Below are 20,078 nucleotides of genomic sequence, written 5' to 3' on the forward strand. Positions count from 1 at the left end.
ATGGAAACATGGGGAAAAAAAGATATCCTGGATGGATACCTGTTGTTTCGTTTCAAAGAATCATTAAAGTTGGAAAAGACCTCTCAGACCCCCAGGCCCAACCCACCTCACCGTGCCCAGTGCCACATTCCCATAGCCCTGAACACCTCAGAGATGGTGACTCCCCCACTCCCTGGACAGCCTGTGCCCATGCTGACCTCTCTCTGGAGAATAAATTGTTCCTCACACCCCCCTGACCCCCCCTTGGCACAATGTGAGACCATCCCCTCTCATCCTATCTCTGTTTGCTGAGAGAAGAGTCCAACCCCTACTGCCACAGCCATCTTTCAGGGAGCTGCAGAGAGCACTCAGCTGCAGACAGCTGGGGTATGGGAACTCTTTTGGCTTTAGAGCCCTATTCCTGCTGTGTGCACTGTGCTGCAGGGCTCAGCCCGACACAATGCTGCCCTGGGCAGGAGGGGTTGCAGCTCTCAGTAGTTCTGTAGTGCTGGCAGCTTTGCTCTGGAGAGGTTTTTGGGAGCGTGTCTGCTTCCCTATTGGCACCACTGTTCCGCAGAGCAGGCTGTGCTGCAGCAGCCGTGCTCACAGCTCCTGCAGTGAGGTGCCAGCCCTGCACGGACCTTGCACTGCTGCAATGGAGAGCTGATTGCTTCCCGTAAACCAGGGCATGCAGTGCTGGGATGAGCCAGGCTGAGGGGCTGCCTGGGTAAAAGTGAATGATTGAAGCCGAGGCGCAAGCATGTCCCCATCTGCTTTGTCTTGAGCAAACTGGCAAAGCAATAATACTGTTCTTGTACAGAGAGCTGCTGCAGCACCTCTGCATTATGAAGGTCACCCATAGGTAACCCGGGCTGCCTGGCTGAGTTCACGCTGTTCTGCAGCATCACAAAGCATTGGTGGAGGCGTTTGCTTTAATTATCACAGTGAATCTTGTAAGTGTGTTGGTTCTAGGGCTGTGCTGCTGCTGTGTCTGTCACAGAACCACTCTGAGCTCCCCACACCCAGCACCACGGCGGGGATCTCTGTGCCCACCAACCACCATCCCACTGCTGATCCACAACGAAGGCAGGAGGAGCTGCTCAGCTGGAGGTGCAGGAGGCCCAGATGTGGGTCAGGCCTCTCTGGCAAAGTATTACCTATAGCAGCTCTGCTAAGTGGGAGTGTGCAGGCTGCATTCTTTGCTCACTGCCTGCAGTGTCACTGATGCTGCCCCACACTGCTGTCATTCTGAGGACATTTCAGGGCTTGAGGGCCGTGTTGCATTGAGAGCTCATTGCACACATCTGACACAGCGACAGGAAGGCTTTGCAGTCACATTTGCATAGCAAAAAAAAAAAAAGGCAAAAGTCAAAGAATCAAAGCTGTAACTGTAAAAGGGAAGAAAAACCCAGAACAGCCCTTTATCCTGAGCTTTGCAAGGTGGAGCCACCGGCTCTTAAAGCTTCATTCATGCGGGAGGGGAACTAAAGAGGTAAATCACCTGTTGTTTATTGGTGTTTGCAAACTGCAGTACCCGTGCTTGGCTGCCCTCTACCAACAGACCTCGTGTGCTGTGGGTGTGGGGCCTCAATTTACACCACCTGTGCTCTGCAGGGTGATGCTGGGTGCTCATGTCACCCCCAGTGTCACACTCCTCACTGCCAAGCAGGGAAGCAGCTCAGAGCCCACAGGGTGAGCACAGCCTCAGCAGCACTGATTAAATTCTTGTTTGAAAATGGAGGAAAATCTCGTGGTTGGCAACCTTGCACATAGCAGAGCCAGTTGATCATTAGGGTCCTTTTCAACCCAGGCCGTTCTGTGATTCTATGATTCCATGCAAAGGGGCAACGTGCTCCAACATTAGGAAGGATCCTGCAAGCGTTTTGCTCGGGTTGGTGGGGATGCAGCCTCCTTTAGCTGCAAGGGGAGTGGGGCTGTTCTGGGTTTGGGATGGCACTGGGGAACCATGCAGCCCTTCCCACCCCTCCGTGCCCCACTTAGCTGGACTGGGCCAAGAGCAGCCGTGCCTTTTGGCTGACCCAAGAAGAGCAAAAATGTTGAGCTTAGCACTGAGAAGGATTGGTTTGGAGGAAGCGATGGGGAATGGCCCCAAGATGAAAACAGCAGAGCACAGCAGTGTGGCTGAGAGCCGGAGCTGTGCTGGGCTCTTCCCAAAGCGCAGCACGACGCGGGGCTGGTGGGCAGCCCATGCTTACCAACTGCTTTCAGAGAGGCTCAGGGATATCTGCATGAAGTAGGAGAGAGAAAAAAACAAAAAGATAGCTAATGAAATATCCGCAGGAAATTTTGACATAATTTCCGTGACTCAGCTGGTTAATATTAGCCGTGTTACATAAATGGAGGTCCAACAGATTGCCCTCTGGGCAGTGCAGGCCAGGCGGGTGCTGAGGGCAGGAGGTGGTCGGGAGCTGCCCCAGCTCCATGCCAGCTCCATCAATGGACTCAACAAATGTTTTCATTTTGGTTTTCTATTTATGTGGGGTATTTTAAGCAAAACCTGCATTTCCTGTGGGAAATTCCACTTTCATCTTGTTTTGGAGTACATGAATCAAAGCACGGTGGGGAGACATCTCCAACCAAGTCCAATTCCAACACCCATTTCAGCCACTTGAGGCTTTCTGTGCCACTCACCAAAAGCACTTTATCAGCATCACCATCCAGATGCTCCATGAGAAGTTGATGGTCAGAGTAAATGATTGCAGGCAGGGGTTGGAGCTGGATGATCCTTGAAGTCCCTTCCAACCCAAGCCATTCTATGATAAAATGCTCTTTTCCAACCTTAATGATTCTATGATAAGCTATGCCTTCATTTTGCCAGTACAGTTCTATTTCATGGTTCCTGCTTGCTGATGTGCTTGGGCTATTTTGCATCGCCCTAGGGCTATGCTTTGCCTTGCAGGGGCTCTGCCTGCAGCCCCACTGTTGTCGCCTTTTATCCTTATATGATTTTTACCTTCCTCTCTTTTTCTTTTTAAAGTTGAACTAGAAAAACAAAAACACTCAATGTGTTAACACTGTCCCTTCCCTTACAGCACGTGGTCATACCGAGGAGATGCACAGGGAGAGGTTCCACCAGGACACCCCTCATCACGGGGGTGCAGCGGTTGATTACAGGGTCCCGTGACAGCTCCACATCCACAGTGACCGAAGGACCCACAGGGACAGTGGTCCTGGAGGTGGCTGGTGACTGCAGACTGCTGGATTGCTCCATGTCTGGATGGGATGCGTGAGGGTGCTGGAGATGCTGGTGGCTGTGGGTTTCCTACTGAGCCCGAATCATCGCAGCCAAGGCAGGCCAGGTTGGACGGGGCCTTGGGCAACCTGAGCTGAATTTCAGCCTTCAGATTTCAGCTCCCAAAATGTGCCAAGCACGAGCCTTCAGCAAGAGCTTCGTCCACCCAACACATGCTGGACTAATTCATCCCAGTCCAACCCCTCTCTGCAGGAGTTTTGCGTTCATGGAAGCAGCCGGTGCATTAGAAGTTGGTTTTGGAATGCACTCACAGTGCCAACAGCCACAGTGACCGTCCTGCTGCTGGGCTGAGTGGGGGGGGGGTCTGCAATGGGGATGGAGCCCGAGCCGTGGCCTTGGGACCCGGCTGAGTTTCCCTGCTGCCAGATGGGGACGGGGACATCAGGAACAGGACACGTCTAGGAACAGGAGCAGGTGTTGCCTCGCTTATCCTGGGGCTTTAAAGGCCAGGCTCACTCCTAGCGAGGCACTGGGTCCTCAGTTATCTGCCCAGCTCCTTATAAAGTCAGATTTGTCATATCAAAATACAGTTTGCTGTAGAACAGAGAATATTTAGAAGGGATTTGGTAAGAAACATCTGCTGCTGTACTGAAAATTCAATTCAAAGTGTTAAAGACTTAAAAAAAAAAGAGGTTTGGGTAAAAATAAAAGGTCTTTGGAGAGGTCTCCTTGGCAGGATCCTTTTCTCCCTGGACATACAGCAGATTTGTTCATGTTTGTTTGTCATTATCCTTCTGAACATCAAGCCAGAGTGCAGCAAAGGCTGGCTTTCGAGAGATAAACCTGAAGGAGATAATATTTCACACTGCATAAAACGCACCCCGGGAATTTTCAGTTCTTCTTTGTAACATTATGAGGGCCTATATAAAAAGTGTCAGAGCTCATGAGCTAAAAAAGAAGAAAAGAACAAAAAAAAAAAGCATCAGCTTGTGGCTTTGGATGCATTCAGTGCGCGTTTGTGGTCGGAGTTTCCCAGGCTGCTGGGGGTGAGCGCCAGGTCGGCCCTCGCACCGCGCTGTTTCTGTATGAGTGATGGCAGGCAGTGAGCTGCAGCTCTGTGGCTGAAGGCTCCGTCCTGCAGAGGGGTTTGGGATGGGGATCTGCTGTGTTCGGTGAGGTGGGAGTGGGCGCTAAGCCTGGATTTGAGGGATAGCAACAGGTTTTTTCTCCTCAAACGGCGAGGTTTGGCTTCATCCTTGTTAAACTTCGTTGCCACAAGGTGAGATGGGTGAGTGTACAAACGAGGAGGTGCTGCAGAGGGCTGCCATAGGAAGAGGTGGAAGAGGTGGACCCCGTAATCAACCGCAGCAATTAAACCCAAGCCCAGGGTTCCGCTGTGTACAGCCCTGGCTCACTGCAGACGGGTTGTTGTGGTGCTGGGGTTTACTTGTCTGCTTGATCTGTGTGTAAATACAAGAAGGCAGGTATACAAGCACTGCCCTGCACTCTGCCTGGCTGCTCTGAAACAAACCCACAGCACACCATCATTAGAGGGAGGCAGTCCAGGAGGTCCAACCCTGACACACACAGGTGTGCCCGCTGCCAGCCTGCTGCACTGACCTGTCTTGCTTCCATAGAGCTCCACGCTCATTCACTGCACCAAAATTAGTCCTAAACCCCAAAACAAGGGGCAGATCTTTTGGTTTTCTGTATTTTCTCCCCTGGGTAGGAAACGGGTCAGGTCTGCCAGCAGAACAGACCACAGCAGATGGGTTGCTTTCCTAGTGCACATCTTTGCACGAAGGAAGATGATACCTTACATGTGAGGTGCCACCTCAATCCATCACAAGCCTTTCCTTGTCTCCTCCATGCCCTTAGCAGTCAGACATCTGACTCCGATTGCTCTCTTTCCCACTTGATATAAGGAGTATTGTGCATGAAGGGAAGTGCACGGAGGTGAAACCCTCTGAGAAACATCACGGCCACTTCCCTTTTCCCATCAGCAGATATTGCTTCAGTTCCTATTTCCTACCATTAACTTGCATTGGCTTCAGGACCTGTTCACTGCCTGCTTGCTAAGGATTTCTGAGCCTCGGACCATGACCTAATTTCACTATTTAAAATCAGATCTTCCATATTCCTATTGTGCTTTGTCTTTGAATTAGCATTTGTACAAAATAGTTCCATTTTTCTCTGCCTGCAAGCAACATAAGATAGAACAAGGCGCTCACACCGTGGTACCAGGAGGGCCCAGCCATGGGAACAATTCCTGCCCCCCCATCAGGTGCCCTCTGCCCACCTCCCTCCAACCAGGCCCTGTGCTCCCCCTCCGGCCCTTCATCTTACAGAAAAACACAACAAACACCGGTGTGTATCTCAGACTCCCTGCAAAAGCTGAGGGTTGCAGACCACCAGAAAACTGCTCAGACAGTCACAGTGGCTGAGCAATGCTGGCTCTCACCATCACTGCTCCGCTGCCGTCCTGCTGCTGCCCCAGACCCTGCGACCTTTGCAGCAATTATTTTTGGTTCTGCGGAAAAGGAAATAGGAAGTAGAGCTGCTCTGCTGTTTTTGCACACCGTGGGGCTGCCCCGTGCTCAGACAGTTCTGCTCGTCCTGCGGAGCACTTCTGTTGCCATTTATTCACTCTGGGATGTTGCAATCAGACCAAAACAGCAGCGCAGTTACCTGAAGGTGGAAATGGCTGAGGAAGCATCCTGGCAGCGGGGATGCACTGCTGCAGTCAGAGTGGGACACAGCTTGAGAGATGAGCACGGCTGGGCTCCAGAGCTTGGGCTGCAACCATCCTGCTGTTCTGGAGCTTCTGATGCCTGGCTCAGAAATGTATCTAAGGAAGTTTGTGTGTTCTTGTTCGAACTGCACTCATTCTTGGCCTTAATCCCACCTTCTCCTCCAACAGACAGACGGACTTTGTGTTTGGCTCTGCTTTCTGCTGTACAGCGGTGCTGAGGCCTGCCACTGCTCAGAGTTAATAGAAGGTCTGAGCAGCTCTGGTGGGTGCCCAAAAAGGACAGGGACCTGCACTGAGTTGTGCCTGCACCAGGCACAAGGCAAAATGGAGCTTCTGCTCTCCGTTATTTCCTTATGCCTACACATACAGAGGCCGATGCTGTGGAGGCCAACAAGTTCAGAGGTACTGCACACCTCCTTCCAGCTCTGCTCACCGTCTTCACCCCGTTTTCTTCATCAACAAGTGAGGAATGAGCTGGTGTGGTTATTCTAGAAATAATGTGCGTTCTGAGGCACTTCCCACGCTGCATAGAGGCAGAGGGATTCTTTAACTTGGCTTTCTGCATCTAGATTTTTCCACTGAGGAGGATTCTTGAGAAATTAAAGCCACTTGTGTGCATGGCTGCAGCACTAATAAGACCCAAATGTGGGCAGAGGTTCTGGGAGCTTTGCTCTTGGTGGCTTGCTCTGCCTCAGATAGCAAATTTAGGGCTTTGGCATGAAATAAATTGGCAGAAAAGCCACACATAGACTGATGGTGACTCAGCTCTGCTGCTGAAGGCATGTAGAGGGCACCGGCTGGGAACTCTGCTGTGTGTGCAAAACGTGAGAGCTGTGCTGGCAGAGCTGTGAGTGTGGGGGAGCAGGAGGAGCTGCTGCCTGACTGAAGCACCAGCAAAACTTTAGCTCAGCTGAAGGGATGCTGGAGGAGCCAGCTGCTGGTAACAGAGATGGGAAACAGGTGGTAAATCAGTGCCTAAAGAGGAGAGAGCAAAGAGCCGCCTCAGTTGTGGTTATCTGCTCTGTGTTGGAGGAATGGAGCAGAGCTGCGTGAAGGCTGGTGATCTCTCCTTTGTGTTTGCTGGCTGTGAGTTTGGCAGGATGATGGGAAAATGCCTGGAAGGTAATGGCAAAAACAAATTCTTGGTCTGTCTGACCCATGGGGCTGTGAGTGATGGAGATCAGGTGGCGGTGGTGGGATGCAGAGTGGGAGGAAAGGGGGAGGACTGGTTAGCCTGGATCCTCAGCATAGCCTTATGCCCTAATGACTGCAGCAAACATGAGGCAGAGGGCAGCAGCAAGGTGTGCTCTGGAAATGCTCAGCTGGAATGTAGTTTGGGCCAGGGGGACGTTGGCAGAGTGAGCATTTCCACTGCCCCCTCCCTGAGCACCGTGGGCTGTTGTCAGTGGCGGAATCACAAACAGCCACAAAGGACGCGCCCTGATTTATGCATCAAATACCAGGAAAGGCTTAAATTCTGTTTGTCACTTGGCAGATGGTGACGGTTGCCCCAGCATGTGAAATATTTCATGCCTGACACCTCAATTCAGGAAACAGTGGTTTGCTCAGCAGAGGCACGGGAGGCAGAGAGCTGTTATCAAGGGTAACACTGCCCTTTGCTTCTTTTTCTCCACTGACAAAGTTTGTTTTCTAGAGCAGTGCTGTGCCCGGGTGCACATGCAGTGGGGCACACCCCCAAACCGTGTTGGTTTTTTGGATGTTTGATACCATAGCGAGTTCGTTTTCCTGCAGGGCCTGGCTGCTGCCTGCAGCCCTCACTTGCTGGGTTCCTGTTCCCTGGGCACCTCGTGCCTGAGGTTTGCTGAACCACAGAGAGCTCATTGCAAAACTGGGCTGTGGAAATTGCTCCTGGTGCTCTGGGCTGTGGTTCTGTAGGGCTGGAGCAAAGCCTTTACAGAGAAGGCAGCAGCAGAGGGGTGCTGCACCATCTCCTCACCTCCCACCTGTGTCCTGCGGGTCCAGTGCCTCAAAGCAGAACCAAGCAAGGGAAGATGGGCATCTTCCTCCTCGTTCTCACCTGGGACATCTTCCTGCCTGTCCTTACACAGGCCGTACTGTGACCAGAGCTTCCTCTTGTGTAGACAGAGGATGTGCTGCTCTCAACCTTGGAGGTGATCCCTGGTTTCCCAGGGGGTTGGCAACACCGTAACCCATCTGGAGGTGGTTCTGCAGCTGCAGAGGTTCAGGGCTTTGCTCCATGGTGCGCAGACCAACCTTTGTGCCAGGCTCTCTGCACCCCTGCAAGTGGCTCAGATCCCAATGTTACCTCACCAGGGAGAAGGAACAGCCACCAGAATTGCAGCACGCCCCACAAACACAGCAGCCCTGGCCAACAGGGCGGGACTTGGCAGTCCTCATGATGTCTTGTCTGGGGTCAGCACTGTGAAAATGGGTTGTACCAGCTCTGGTTGGACTTCTTATTCATAACTGTCCCTTAAACTCGCTTCTGAGTGTGCATTGAGTTGAGATGTATGTGTTTTGAGTGGGATTCTCTACACTCTGAAGGCAGGGGGTAGGAGATGTGGCAGGCGTGCAGCTATTTCCTGCAGCAGCATCCGCATGCAAGCAGGGCGTGGGAGCAAAACACTCTTGTTCATGGAAAGCAACAAAAACCTTCTTCAGAGCGTTAAGCTTGCATCTCTGAAACACAGGAAATCCTTGATTTGGGTCTGAAAGAAAGTTACAGTGCAATGTACTTGTGTGGTATGGTGTCAGTGCACCAGCTTAGAGCCCTGGGGCTGCAGGTGGGATCGCAGCTGTCCTGCAGAGCCCTTCCCAGCAGAGGGAGGCTGCCTTGAGAGACCCAAGCCTCTTAAAGTCAAAGGAAATTTTAATGGTATCTTCCCTAAAACCAGCGGCTGTGGAAGGACCGTTTCAGTAATAAGTAGAGCTTTAATTAAGTCTATCACTGAGCTGACAACTGCTCAGTCACAAGATGTGACTTAAAAATAGGTCCAATCTCCCTGCCTGTGAGATGAGTGCACAGCAGCAGGGAGCAGTGTGGTCCTCATACAGCTGCTGCAGCCCCATGGCTCCGGCGGTGCTTTGCAGGCAGCATCCGTGGGGCTTTGCTGCAGCTCAGGTGCTGTTGTTTGCTGGGTGAGTGTGATGGATGTTAAGCATTAGTGGATAGGAAGCTGGTGCAGTCCACGTGCTGCTCTGTGTGTCCTTTGGCAGCAAAGGTGAAGAAAACAAAGCGGTACCTGCCTGGACTTGGTTGCTCAGCTCATTTCCTCTTTCTGAAGGTAGCTGGAAGACCTTTCCAGCATTCAGCTCATCACAGAACAAGCCCTGTGAAATGAGACCTGGCCATGTTCCGTGTTATGCTTGTGGTTAGCCCAGGTCTTGTTACCTAATAGCACAGCTTGCTCCTAGCTGTTGTGTGTCGTGCTTGTGCTGGGCTTGCTTTGAACCAGGGCCAGCATCTTTTTGCTGCACTTCGTTCCCTGTGCTGCCACTGCTGAACCACCACTGATCTGCAGGGAGCAATGCTTCCCTCTGCTTTCAGTTGCCCAGAGACAATTGCCATTCTGCTCCTGGCAAGGACCTGCCCAGCCACTCCCTTAACCTGCACTACATTTAACCGCTGCCCCACCTGCTTTAGCACAGGTTCCCAAGGGGACAGAATGCAGACATCCCTCTTCCAGTGGCTGAGCTCTTTGAAATGCACCGGGCTCTGTTCTGGGGGTGGTTCCCCAGAGCAGTGCCACATCTCTGCTCACTGCAGCGTTGGGTGAAGCGGCAGCACACAGCACTGTGGTTTTGTACTGTGAAACAGAGAGCAATAGACAAGAGCTGTACCTGAGGTGTGAAATTTCCTACACTGAAATAGGGCTGTTACTTCTCCTGCCCTCCTGTTGTAGCCAAGTGCTGCTCTGTGCAACCATCGGCAGAGCCCTTGGGTGTTCCTTCTGTGCAACCAGAACACATGCACTGTGTGGTCCTGAGAGCATCCCGCAGCCCAGGCCTGGCACTGGGCAGCTGCAGTTCTGGCAGTGAAAGCTACGTCTGTTTGTTTCCTTGTGGCAGAATTTCCCCCTATTCCTGGAAATCTCCTGGCAAACCAATGCCTACTCCATCCGTGCGTGTGTCCTTTTGCTTACTTCTGACTTCATCCAGCCTGCCCATCCCACAGAAGGGAAGGTTGACGGTCCTGTGTCCATGCAGTGTGGATCCTGGTGCCTCAGCTCATGCTGGGTGCAGGGTACGGACAGCAGTGGCCACCACTTGCCCACTGTCTGGACATGCTTCTACCCATCCCCATGGCTGCAGTGCTTGTTGCTTACTCATCCTCCTGCCTTGTTTCCATGACGTGGCACTGATTTCCATGTTGCTGAGCAGGGTAATTAGTGGAACGAGTGTATAATTGCACTCAGGCAACAGTTCAGAATCCCTAATGGGGTGGTTTCACACCTCTGTTCACACCCAGCCCTTGGACTGATGCACCCATCAGCAGTGGTATTAACACCTCTGTGCTCAGAGCATGGAGAAAGCCTGTGGACTTGGATGGTGCATGGTGCAGCATGGGGGCTTCAGGTTTTAGATGTTTTCCCCCTTCTTAGGGAAGACTTTCACCAATCTGTGCTCTGATGCTGACTTTCCCATAGGCATTTCAGCCGAGGAGAAGCCAGCCTTCTGCTGTGCAGTGGGACAGGCTCCTTTCCCCAGCCCTGTGCAACAGTGGGCTTTAATCAGCAGCACTCAGGACATGCTCAGCAGTGAGCTGCTCCATTTGTGCCATGTTGGCAGTGTGGGGCTTTGTGTTGCGTGCACAGATGTGGGGAACCTCAGGAACCAGCAGAGGACGATGATCCAGTGCAGCCAGAATGATGTTTGCAGACCTGCACGCCTGGCTGCTAAATCAGCAGCCATTTGACTTTGTAATACTAACAAGCGTTTACTATTAGCTCCAGTTATAAACTCATACCTTTGGTCTGAAGTATGGCTGCCCTTCATAGGTGTGATATCACAAACCACGTGGTTTGCTGGAAATGTGTCTAATTATCAGACCTGATCAGCATGGCAAACAAAGCTGGGACAGTAATTGCGGGCTGTGCTGCCTGTGGGGCAAAGCTCACCGAGGTGCCTCTGCTGTGGGCACTGAGAGCAGGTTTCTGGGCACAGCACAGCTCTGCACTGCTCTGAGGGTGCTGCTGATGGGAGGCTGAGAGCTCAGAAGGGTGCTGAGCAGGGCGCCTTAATTGTGGAAGGGCATTTTAGTGATGTGTTTGGACACATCTGTGAAAAACAGCAATGCTTTATTTGTAGGTGAAGGGTTTTCACTGGGTGGGAAAAAAACTGCTGCAACAAACAGGTGCATGGAATTATTGCTCCTGCAGCACTGAAGGTCAGTTGGCAGCAGCAGAGCTGTTCTGCACTCTGGAAGAAGGATGGTATAGCAGTAAACCTGTGGGTTTACTGGTTTACAGCAGTGGGTTTACAGCTGTGGGAGCTGCTGCTGTGGGACTGTTTCTGTGACCATCATTTTATTGTCAGTGGGTTCGATCCTTAATGCTCTAAAATTAAGATGAGTTTTGCTCTTGTTTCAAAATCAGCTTTACATTTGCATGTTATCTGCCAACTGAGCTGACTTGGGTGCGGTGCAAACAACCAGCAGCCTGCAAGTGTCAGCTCTGCTCATCTCCCAAATGAGTGCCAACTGTGCAATGGCTCTGTTTTGTTTTCCACCATGGAGAGGTGATCTCTGCTTGTTTGCCAAACGGTGGCACAGCCCGCATTTCTTTCTCATGGTCACACCAGGTTCAGAGCACAGGACAGAGCTGCGTGCATCACGAGCTGTGGAAGAAGCATTGCATTGTGCTGCTTTGTTGGGTTGAGCATGGGGAGATCCTGCAGCAACCTACTGTGCTGCTGTGTGAATGCATCCCCAGCTGAACATTGCTGAGTGCACACTGGAGTTGTAAACCAGACCAAGGAGCACCAGCTGAAGCTTACCGAGCATCTGAAAAGCTCATTTAAGACAGGCAAGTTGAAAATAATCTAATGTCAAGGGTTTAAAATGATTTTAATAGAATGCTCTGTGCAGGATTACTGTCAGGAGTTCGTGTTCCTCCAGGTATAGGCAGCCTGCACTGCTCCTTAGCTTGCATCTGGAGTTCCTTCTGCACAGCCCACTGCCCCAGGTGGCAGCAGCCCGGCTTCTGCACATCATCACACTCCTGCTCCGGGCACTCCTCTGTGTTCTTCTCCTCCCAAAGAACCCAAAGCATCGTGAGCAACAACCAAAACAAACAACTTCAAACTTGGCAGCTTGTCACCCAAGTGCCCGCACTGATAAATTCCACCTCGTCATGGAGCTTCACTCGGTCAGAAACACTCGGTTGGCAAAACAGCTGCTGGCAGCAAGTGTGCACCTCCACGGCCTGATAAGAGGCACCGTGTGTGAGGCTCTTGGCTGAGGGCATGGCTCTGCTCCTTCTGGCCCAAAATCTTGGTCAGCCTTCTAATCTGTGCTGTGTTGGGCACCGTTCCCTCGTGTCAGAGCATCGCTGTGAAAAACCCGTAATGCATCAATAGGCAAATGAATCCACGTGTTATTTTGGGCGCTGTTTGCATCACAGAAAGTTTCCCTTCTCCCTCCCCAGTGTCACAGTTGTTCCTGAGCAAACCCCATTTCCTCTTGTGTTGGTGAGCACAGAATGGTTTTGCCCTCTGGGTGTAAGAAAAGGCTCCAAACCAGAACAACTACAGGAGATGGGGCACAGGGCCTGGCAGGGTGAGAGATGATGGCCCTGTATTGCTCCAGGGGAGAGTCAGGTTGGATAGTGATAGCAATTGCTCCTTGGAGAGAGTGGTCAGCACTGGCACATCTGCCCAGGGAGTGGGGAGTTACCATCCCTGGAGGTGCTTCAGAATGTGGGGATGTGGAATTGGGGATGTGGTCAGTGGGCATGGTGGGCTGGGCAGGGGTAGGGGTTGGGGATCTGAAAGGTCTTTTCCAACCTGAATGATTCTATGATCCCAGGAGTGATACCTCAGTCCATAGGCTGGCTCTGAGAACTGCCACCACCAGCTTCCCACGGTCCCAAATTCTCCTGTAAGCCCCACATCTGCTGTCTGTGTAGGACCCTTGGAGCAGCAGAGCCTGTGACAAAGGCAGTCAGAAATGTGTGCCTTGTTCCAGCAGTCTGGGTTGGGTCTTCCTCTCCCGGCGCCTGGTATTCCCCTCATGCTGCCTTTCCTCCCGCTTGCTCAAAGTTATCCCCGAAGGTTATATTTGCACAGCTCTGAAACAAGATCTAAACAGACTGAAGCACTGAGCTGCTTGTTGTGCACTTCCCAAGCTTGGTGACTGCCTGGGAGCACAGCCCGTCCCCCACAGCTTCTCTTGGGCACCTGCCAGGTATCCAGATGTTTTTTCGGTGCTTTCTTCCCTTTGGATGTGAGTAGGGCTGTGTGCTGAAGGCTGTTGATAGCTTCAGTGGGAGCTGTAGCCAGTAGAACTCACGTTAAAAGCAGCAAGAGCAGCCCATTTTCATGCTGGGTGACCCCCAGGCGGTAAGGGATGGTGCTGCTCTGTAGGTAGGTTGGTGGATAGGGATGTTTGTGGTACTTTGTTTCTAATTGCCTGTCCTACCTTGGCCCAGAGGCAGTGAATCTCACTGGCCCTGTGCATCCCTAGCAGTTCTCTAGCTCCTGTTTCTCTCTGGTATCAGGCTCAGAAGGAGCAGAGCTGAACTGCTCACTGCAGGGCTTTCTGTGCAGCAGCAGATTCCTGTGCTAGCAGCTGGGCACACATTGCATCAGCCAGCCTAGGCGATGCTCTGACATGCCACAACTTTCGAGCCGGAAAGTCTAGCAAATGAACAAAATACACAGCGAAAAAGTAAGCTCTCTTTCCCCTTTCCTTCCAGACTGTCTGTGCTTTCATTTTGGGCAGCACTAACTCAGCTCGAGCTTCCTTAGCACAGGAGCTGGCAGATGCTGCTGGCTCGTGTGTCTGATGACGGCAGGGCACACTGACTCCAAGGGTCATGCAGGGCTCCTCCCGTCAGTGCACTGGGATGAGGAGACAAACACGTGCTCTTAGATTCCCGGGTTTCGTGACTCATGTGAATAACCCCCCTTGCTGTCTCTCCCCAGCACATCTGCTAGGGTGTTTTCATGGAATCTGGAATGCATCCTCTCCGAGCTCTCCAATGAGGAAAAGTAAACATGGTGTATATAAAACACTTTTATTACAACAAATATACAACACTTTATATACAAAAATAAAATGTACACGAAAATAAGTCTATGGCATCTTAGTGATTTGTTTTCTATGCATTATGCACGGACTAGAAGCTCCTCCATCCTGCTTCTGTGTGCCCTTGCTTGAGGCAGCTGCAGCTCGCTGGGTGCAGAACTGCAGGATCTCCTGGCAGGAGGAGTTCTAGAACAGAGCTCTGAAAAGCATTGCATAAATAAAAGTTCTGCCCTCGTCAGTGCAAAATTATATGATATGGCAGCTCCTCGACTGCTCGGTGGGAATGGACACGGCGTGCCTACGAGCAGGTAACAGCCTATGAGCAAACCGGGTAAGTGTGCTAAATGGAAGCAAAGCCTAAACTGAATTTTCACATTTTATTGGTCAAAACTATTTACATGAGTTGGAAAGATCTGATCTGAACTTGGACTATGTGCTGGAGCAAATGGAAGAAGAGAGAGGGCCAATTAGTGCAGTTTCTCTGACTAAGTGTAATGACAGTCATTAAGCTCATCACATCAGCAGTGTTGCACAAGTGAGCAGCAACCAACGGAGACCCATTGCACTGTCTCCTAAGCACCCCCTGAGTAAAGTGCTGGGTGCTGGGGATGCAGGACCTCCTGGCCCGCAGTATGAGCATCACCTTGGGAGCACAGCATTGGTGCCCTATGTGTGAGATGGGCTCCTCTGCTTCTTATGGAGATTTTCTTGGTTTTTTAGGCCTAAAAGTGAAACGGAATAAAACGGCTTCTTTCCTCTTCCAGTCAGTAACAAGCGATTTCTGCCATTCCCTTCAGGTCTCTAAGAGTCTCTACAGAAATGCAGTTCACGGGCTGGGAAGCCAAGGGTTTACAGGCTGCAGGAGATGGCCTGCATGGGTCTGACGGTGTCCAGCCAGGAGAAGTCCAGGCTGCTCTTCTGGTCCAGCATGTGGAACTCCAGCTCCCCTGCGCAGACAGACACAGAAATGAGCACAGAGCCTGGGCAGAGGGACCATGAGAACCAATGGATGGCAATGTATCAGCAAAGGAAACCGTCCTCACAGGTGAGCAAATGCCTCTGATTCACAATTTGCTGCAATACTCCAAATGCTCCCTAATTAAGCTCTCCAATTTAAGCTACTGCTAGTAGAAAACCTTGTTATGTTGCTAGGAATACTGAAGCACAGATCTATATTGCGCTTCTACTGGAGGCTCTTTTCATCTCAACAAATTCCTTACGGATTCCCAACAGGCTAATTGGAGGAATTCACAGTTTCCCGTGCCATGAGATTCCAATTTCTCCCTCCCAGCTCAAGGAGTGTTTCTGATGAAAGCCCTCTCCTGTACCTCCCACCCGGCCCACAGTGGCACAAGGCTCTGTACCTGAAGACATGTCGATCTCGCAGTCCTGCTCCTTGTAGCCAAACGTGCTGCACATGGTCTGCGTGCCCGGCTCGTTGGTGAAGAAGCCCTTCCCCTCAACGCTGGTTGTGTGCCAGTCCTGGGTGGGTTCAAATGGCTGTAAGGCAGTAAGGAGATGGTAAAAGGCCTGAGAGTGACAGGGGTGGGGGAAATATGGGTCCTCATGCACTGAGTAAATTCTCATCTAGCTAGAAGAGCTCATGGGGGCAAACAGAGCAAATAAAAAAAAAAAAAAGGTTTTGCTTAGATATGCTAATTATACAAAACTCATTTCACTCCTCATTTAATAGAAGTTAATGGAAAGCAGGGAGGGTGGGAGCACCTTCCATCAACGAACCCCATCTCCTTATCAGTGGGATGAGTGCCCCATGTCTGGGAACAGAGATTAAAAGCCAAACACGAGGGGGAGGGACAGGCAAAATAAATAAGTCTTTCTAGAAAACTCGAAGGCCTCGTGGGCTCTGATACAGCAAGCTTTGCTTCTAGTAGTACTCAACAGCTTTCACCAGCTTCTATGTACGGCATCTCAAGTTCGTGCTTGCAGAATCACCTCTTTTTTATATATCATTTTTTCAGGCTTCCTCATTTAATGAGGGTTTTGGATTACAGGAAGTATGTGTTCAGCTCACATAGGGTTATCTAGGGGTTAGGAAGCTACTGCTCTTTCTTCCTTGGTGCAAACAGCAACTTTGGACAAATTCAATTGAAAAGAAGGGCTGTTTTTACCTTTATAATGCTTGATTTCATTTCATCCTCATCTTCATCCACAATTATTTTGTAATCACATAAAAAAAAAAAAGAGAGAGATCCAAATGTCAATTTTTCTCACAAAGCAGCCGCCGTCCTTCTGCTTCCTCACCACCACTGCACAACTCTGTCTCACACCAGCAGCATGTTGAGGTTTCCCAGCCCCTGCTCAGATGGGAGCACTTCTCCATGGCTTAGAGCCCTTTGCAGGCAGTGGGGATGGGATCCCACTTTGCCCCACATGTGCTACTGAGGAGGTGCTCACAGCTTGACGTCCAGAAGCAGCTCCACAGCCCAAACTCTAACGGCACACCCCAGCTCTTCTCTACCCTGGCTGTGTTGTAGCTTTAGAAACCCAAACCCATCTGACAGAAGATGCTTTTCCTACAGACCAGCTCCTGCTTCTCTTAGCACCATGGCACCCTTGCCTCCATCCTGCCACAGCACCAGGAGAGTGCTGAGAAAACGAGGTGGGAAGGAAGTAACACCAACCTTCTGAGGACGAACCCAGAGGGGACACCTGGAGCTGGTAGAGGTCGTTGGTGCTGTCAGCCATGGCGATTTCATTCGACAACCTCCAGTCGGTCAGGGAGCCGCTCACCTCGCAGGACGAGAGGTCTGGGGGATGCACAGGGGGGTGCTCAGAGCAGATCCCACCGCAGCACGTGGCACTCAGCACAGACTCCCTCCCTACTTCCCCCTCTTCCTCCTCCTCCCCCCTGCACAGCCCTCAGGCAGCTCTGTCTCTTGGTGACACCGCTGTGGCTTTAGCACCAGCAGCACTTTTCTTCCTGCTCGGAGCTGAAGCTCTCACCTAGGGTGATGGATGTGTTCTCCACCTCCACTTCCTGCCCCGTGTAGTCGTGAGCGGTGTAGCTGCTGTGGTCATCGGGCAGAGGGGTGCTGGTTAGTCGTTCTGCTGACTCCTCCGTCCTCGTATCCTCATACAACTACAAAAATAAGAACAAAGCATGATAGGTTGTCTAAGAACTCACAAGTTCCCATACGAAAGAAATTGAGCTTGAAAACCACCAAAAAAACCTCCGGCTCCTTCAGCTGCCTCTGCAGATGCATACCTTTCTCTTGCTCTTGTTTCTTGCTTCCCTTGAAGACTTTGACTTCCTTTCTGTTAAATATAAATAAGACAAAAGTGAGCACGGCTGCAGGGCTGCTGAGCAGCTCCACCACTGCTGCCAAGCTGACCCCAGGGCATCCCCCCGAGCACTTTGATTTGGGACAAAATGAGCTGTTTGTCTAAACCTTCACCAACAAGCCCAGCCCCCAATGCTGTCTGCAGGTCTGTGGGATGCTGCCTAAAAATCTAAGCAGTGCTTAAGCTGAAGGCTTACCCTTCTTCTGGTCCTTTGTCATGGGTGGGAGCATCCTGTACACACGGACAGCGCTGGAGCCTTTGTTGATGCTCCTATCCTTCACTTCTTCAATGTCGGGCAGTGAATTCATGGCACAGCGGAAGTTTGCCTTCCAGGTTTTTGGGTCAGGGTCCTTCTCACCTACTTTATATCTTCCTGTTAAGAAGAGATGGGATGAATGTTGAGTGTTTTCATTGCAGTGATAGTTCTTCACCCCAGAAAAGTTCTTTCTCTGTTTCCTCTGACATGTAACACCTGAGGTGTAAGCCAAGACAGAAATGGTAACACTGGAGATATTCACACGACTGGGGGGGCTGAAGCCAGCACACACCTGTATGGATGGCCCAGCTCCGGAAGAGGCAGGCGTCCTTCTCCATGTCCCAGCCATGCTTAGCTGCGTGTTTCCATGGGATCTGAAATATCATCTTATCCTGAAATTAAACCAACAGAAATCCGAATTAAAAAAAAAAGAAAAGCATCACATGCCAGTTTGCAATGATGGCTTTAATCAAAGAATTTCCTCAGCAGCAGCTCAGAAACTTCAAAACCCTCTCCTCACATCCTCATTTAAAAACTGCTGTTCCACCTGTTGGGTTTGGGAAAGCTATGTGCAGTGGTACAGCAGCAATGAGCAACAGCCTCAGCTCAAGCCCAGAACCACTGCAAAATGTTGCACCTCATCTGCTAGTGTAACTACAGGAAATTTCCCATATACGCTTGGATACAGAATCCCTTGAAGGGTTACCAGTAAGATCCTGCATGAATCCTACCAAAACCATATCCTAGCTTAAATGATGCCTCGGGATGGATTGGAAGCTTCAGAGACAGCAATCTGACTCAGTAAGCCTGGTGATCCCACTTCTGTGGGTCAGCAACAGGGATGTGCTTCCCAACGCCAACCTGAGATGAACTGAGAGTTTATTTTAGGTCAGAGATAAAGATTTCTGTCCTATGGGGGGAGGTGTAGGAGTAGCTACTGAGCTGGGACAGAAGGTGGCCTGGCTCCAGTAAGCACCAAGAGATGAGTTTTCTTGGTTCTCAGTCAAATTCTTTATTATTGCTCTCCTAGGAAAGTTATCAAGAAAAACATTGAAATCCTGAATTCTGTACCAACCAGAGCCACCTTTCCTGAAAATGAAGTTTTCTTTTAAAAACAAAAAGTTTTTAAAAACAAAAAGTTTTTAAAAAGCTTCTCCATTTTCTTCTTTCCTTTATGATCTTGACTTATGCTTAATGTCAACTAAAAACAAGCTTGGTTAACGATACGGTAATAATAATAATAATGATGCAGCAATAATAGTAAAAAGATGGCTCACCTTGTTGATCCAGATCAGCCCCGGAATCTGATTGGAATTAATCTGCATTTCCAACCAGGGTCTCATGCGCATCCTTGAGACAGGCATGTTTCCTGCGGGGGACACACGGGGTCACTTGAAACCTCACCTCTCCTACCCCAACCACCCCGCACTGCCCCCTCTCCCAGCTCTCCCAGTGACCAGAGCCGCGTTTGGAGTCTTTTGCTCCGTTTCGGAGCCTTCTGCCCTGAGTCCCGCTCCACGACGAGGTCCTGCTACGGGGGGGAGGGGGGCAAAGCATGTAGCGAGGACCCCCGTGCCACCCCTCTGTGTGGCCACCGGGTACCTCTCTGCACGGCCTCTCACTCCAAGCTCTCTTCCTGCGCCGAGCGGAGCGGTGATTCCGCCGTACCTCCCCCTGCCCCCCCCGGACGTGCAGCGCTGCGGCGTCCCCCCCCCACCCCCGCTCCGCTCTGCCCCTCTCGGAGCTTCCTGTTTGTGCTGCCCGAGGACAGCCGCTCCCGAACAATGGGGCTGCGGCTTTCCCAAGCAACGAGACAACGGCCCGAAAAGTTCTCGGAGCCGGGAGAGAGGCCAGACGGCGCCGAGTCGTGCCGGGCCGCGATGTGTGCGGCCCTGCAGGGCGCAACCCCGGAGCCCAGCGCTGGCTCCTGATGAGCCCCAGAGCCACAGCCGCGCCCAGACGTCGCCGTCCCCTTACGGCGCGGAGGATGTCCCGTCCTGTCCCGTCCCGTCCCGTTCGTGTTGTGGGCGCGGGGCCGCAGCCCCCGGGGGATGCCCGGTGCCCCTCGAAGGCTGCAGCATGACGGGCGCAGCGGCACCTGAGACACCCCAAAAGCACCTCAGCATAACTCAGGCTGGCGGTGTCCCCGCTTGGCGAACCGAGCCGGACCGGACCGAGCCGAGCCGAGCCGAGCCGTGTCCCCGTGGGAACGCATGCAGCCAAAGCAGGGGGCGAGAGCGCCGGGACCCACCTCGCCGCGAGATCCTGTGCTGTGCTGAGCTGCGACAAGATGCCACAAGATGAGCCGAGCAGAGCCGAGTTGAGCCGTCCGTGCCCGACGGCCGCC

At 51.6% G+C, this 20,078-nt stretch overlaps 1 protein-coding gene across 1 annotated transcript; it reads right to left on the minus strand.

Annotated features, from left to right (window-relative positions):
• Positions 1–14,147: 14,147 nt before the first annotated feature.
• Positions 14,148–20,072, minus strand: IRF1 (interferon regulatory factor 1). The gene is made up of 10 exons (XM_010719249.1): positions 19,983–20,072; positions 19,009–19,100; positions 18,024–18,123; positions 17,672–17,848; positions 17,399–17,448; positions 17,137–17,272; positions 16,815–16,940; positions 16,302–16,333; positions 15,537–15,672; positions 14,148–15,119 (listed from the first exon to the last, which is right to left on the minus strand). Exons 2-10 carry the CDS (start codon positions 19,093–19,095, stop codon positions 15,022–15,024), a joined length of 942 nt encoding a protein of 313 aa, XP_010717551.1. The 5' UTR covers positions 19,096–19,100; positions 19,983–20,072; the 3' UTR covers positions 14,148–15,021.
• Positions 20,073–20,078: the final 6 nt, after the last annotated feature.

The sequence above is a fragment of the Meleagris gallopavo genome, chromosome 15, assembly GCF_000146605.3.
Source record: "Meleagris gallopavo isolate NT-WF06-2002-E0010 breed Aviagen turkey brand Nicholas breeding stock chromosome 15, Turkey_5.1, whole genome shotgun sequence".
Taxonomy (NCBI): domain Eukaryota; kingdom Metazoa; phylum Chordata; class Aves; order Galliformes; family Phasianidae; genus Meleagris; species Meleagris gallopavo.

Coding starts and splice junctions, on each gene's coding strand:
- IRF1 (XM_010719249.1), bottom strand. CDS start 19,095: ATGCCTGTCTCAAGGATGCGCATGAGACCCTGGTTGGAAATGCAGATT. Junction 17,449..17,671: donor GACAAAGGACCAGAAGAAGG/GTAAGCCTTCAG, acceptor TATATTTAACAG/AAAGGAAGTCAAAGTCTTCA. Junction 16,334..16,814: donor TCTGGGTTCGTCCTCAGAAG/GTTGGTGTTACT, acceptor TTGTGGATGAAG/ATGAGGATGAAATGAAATCA.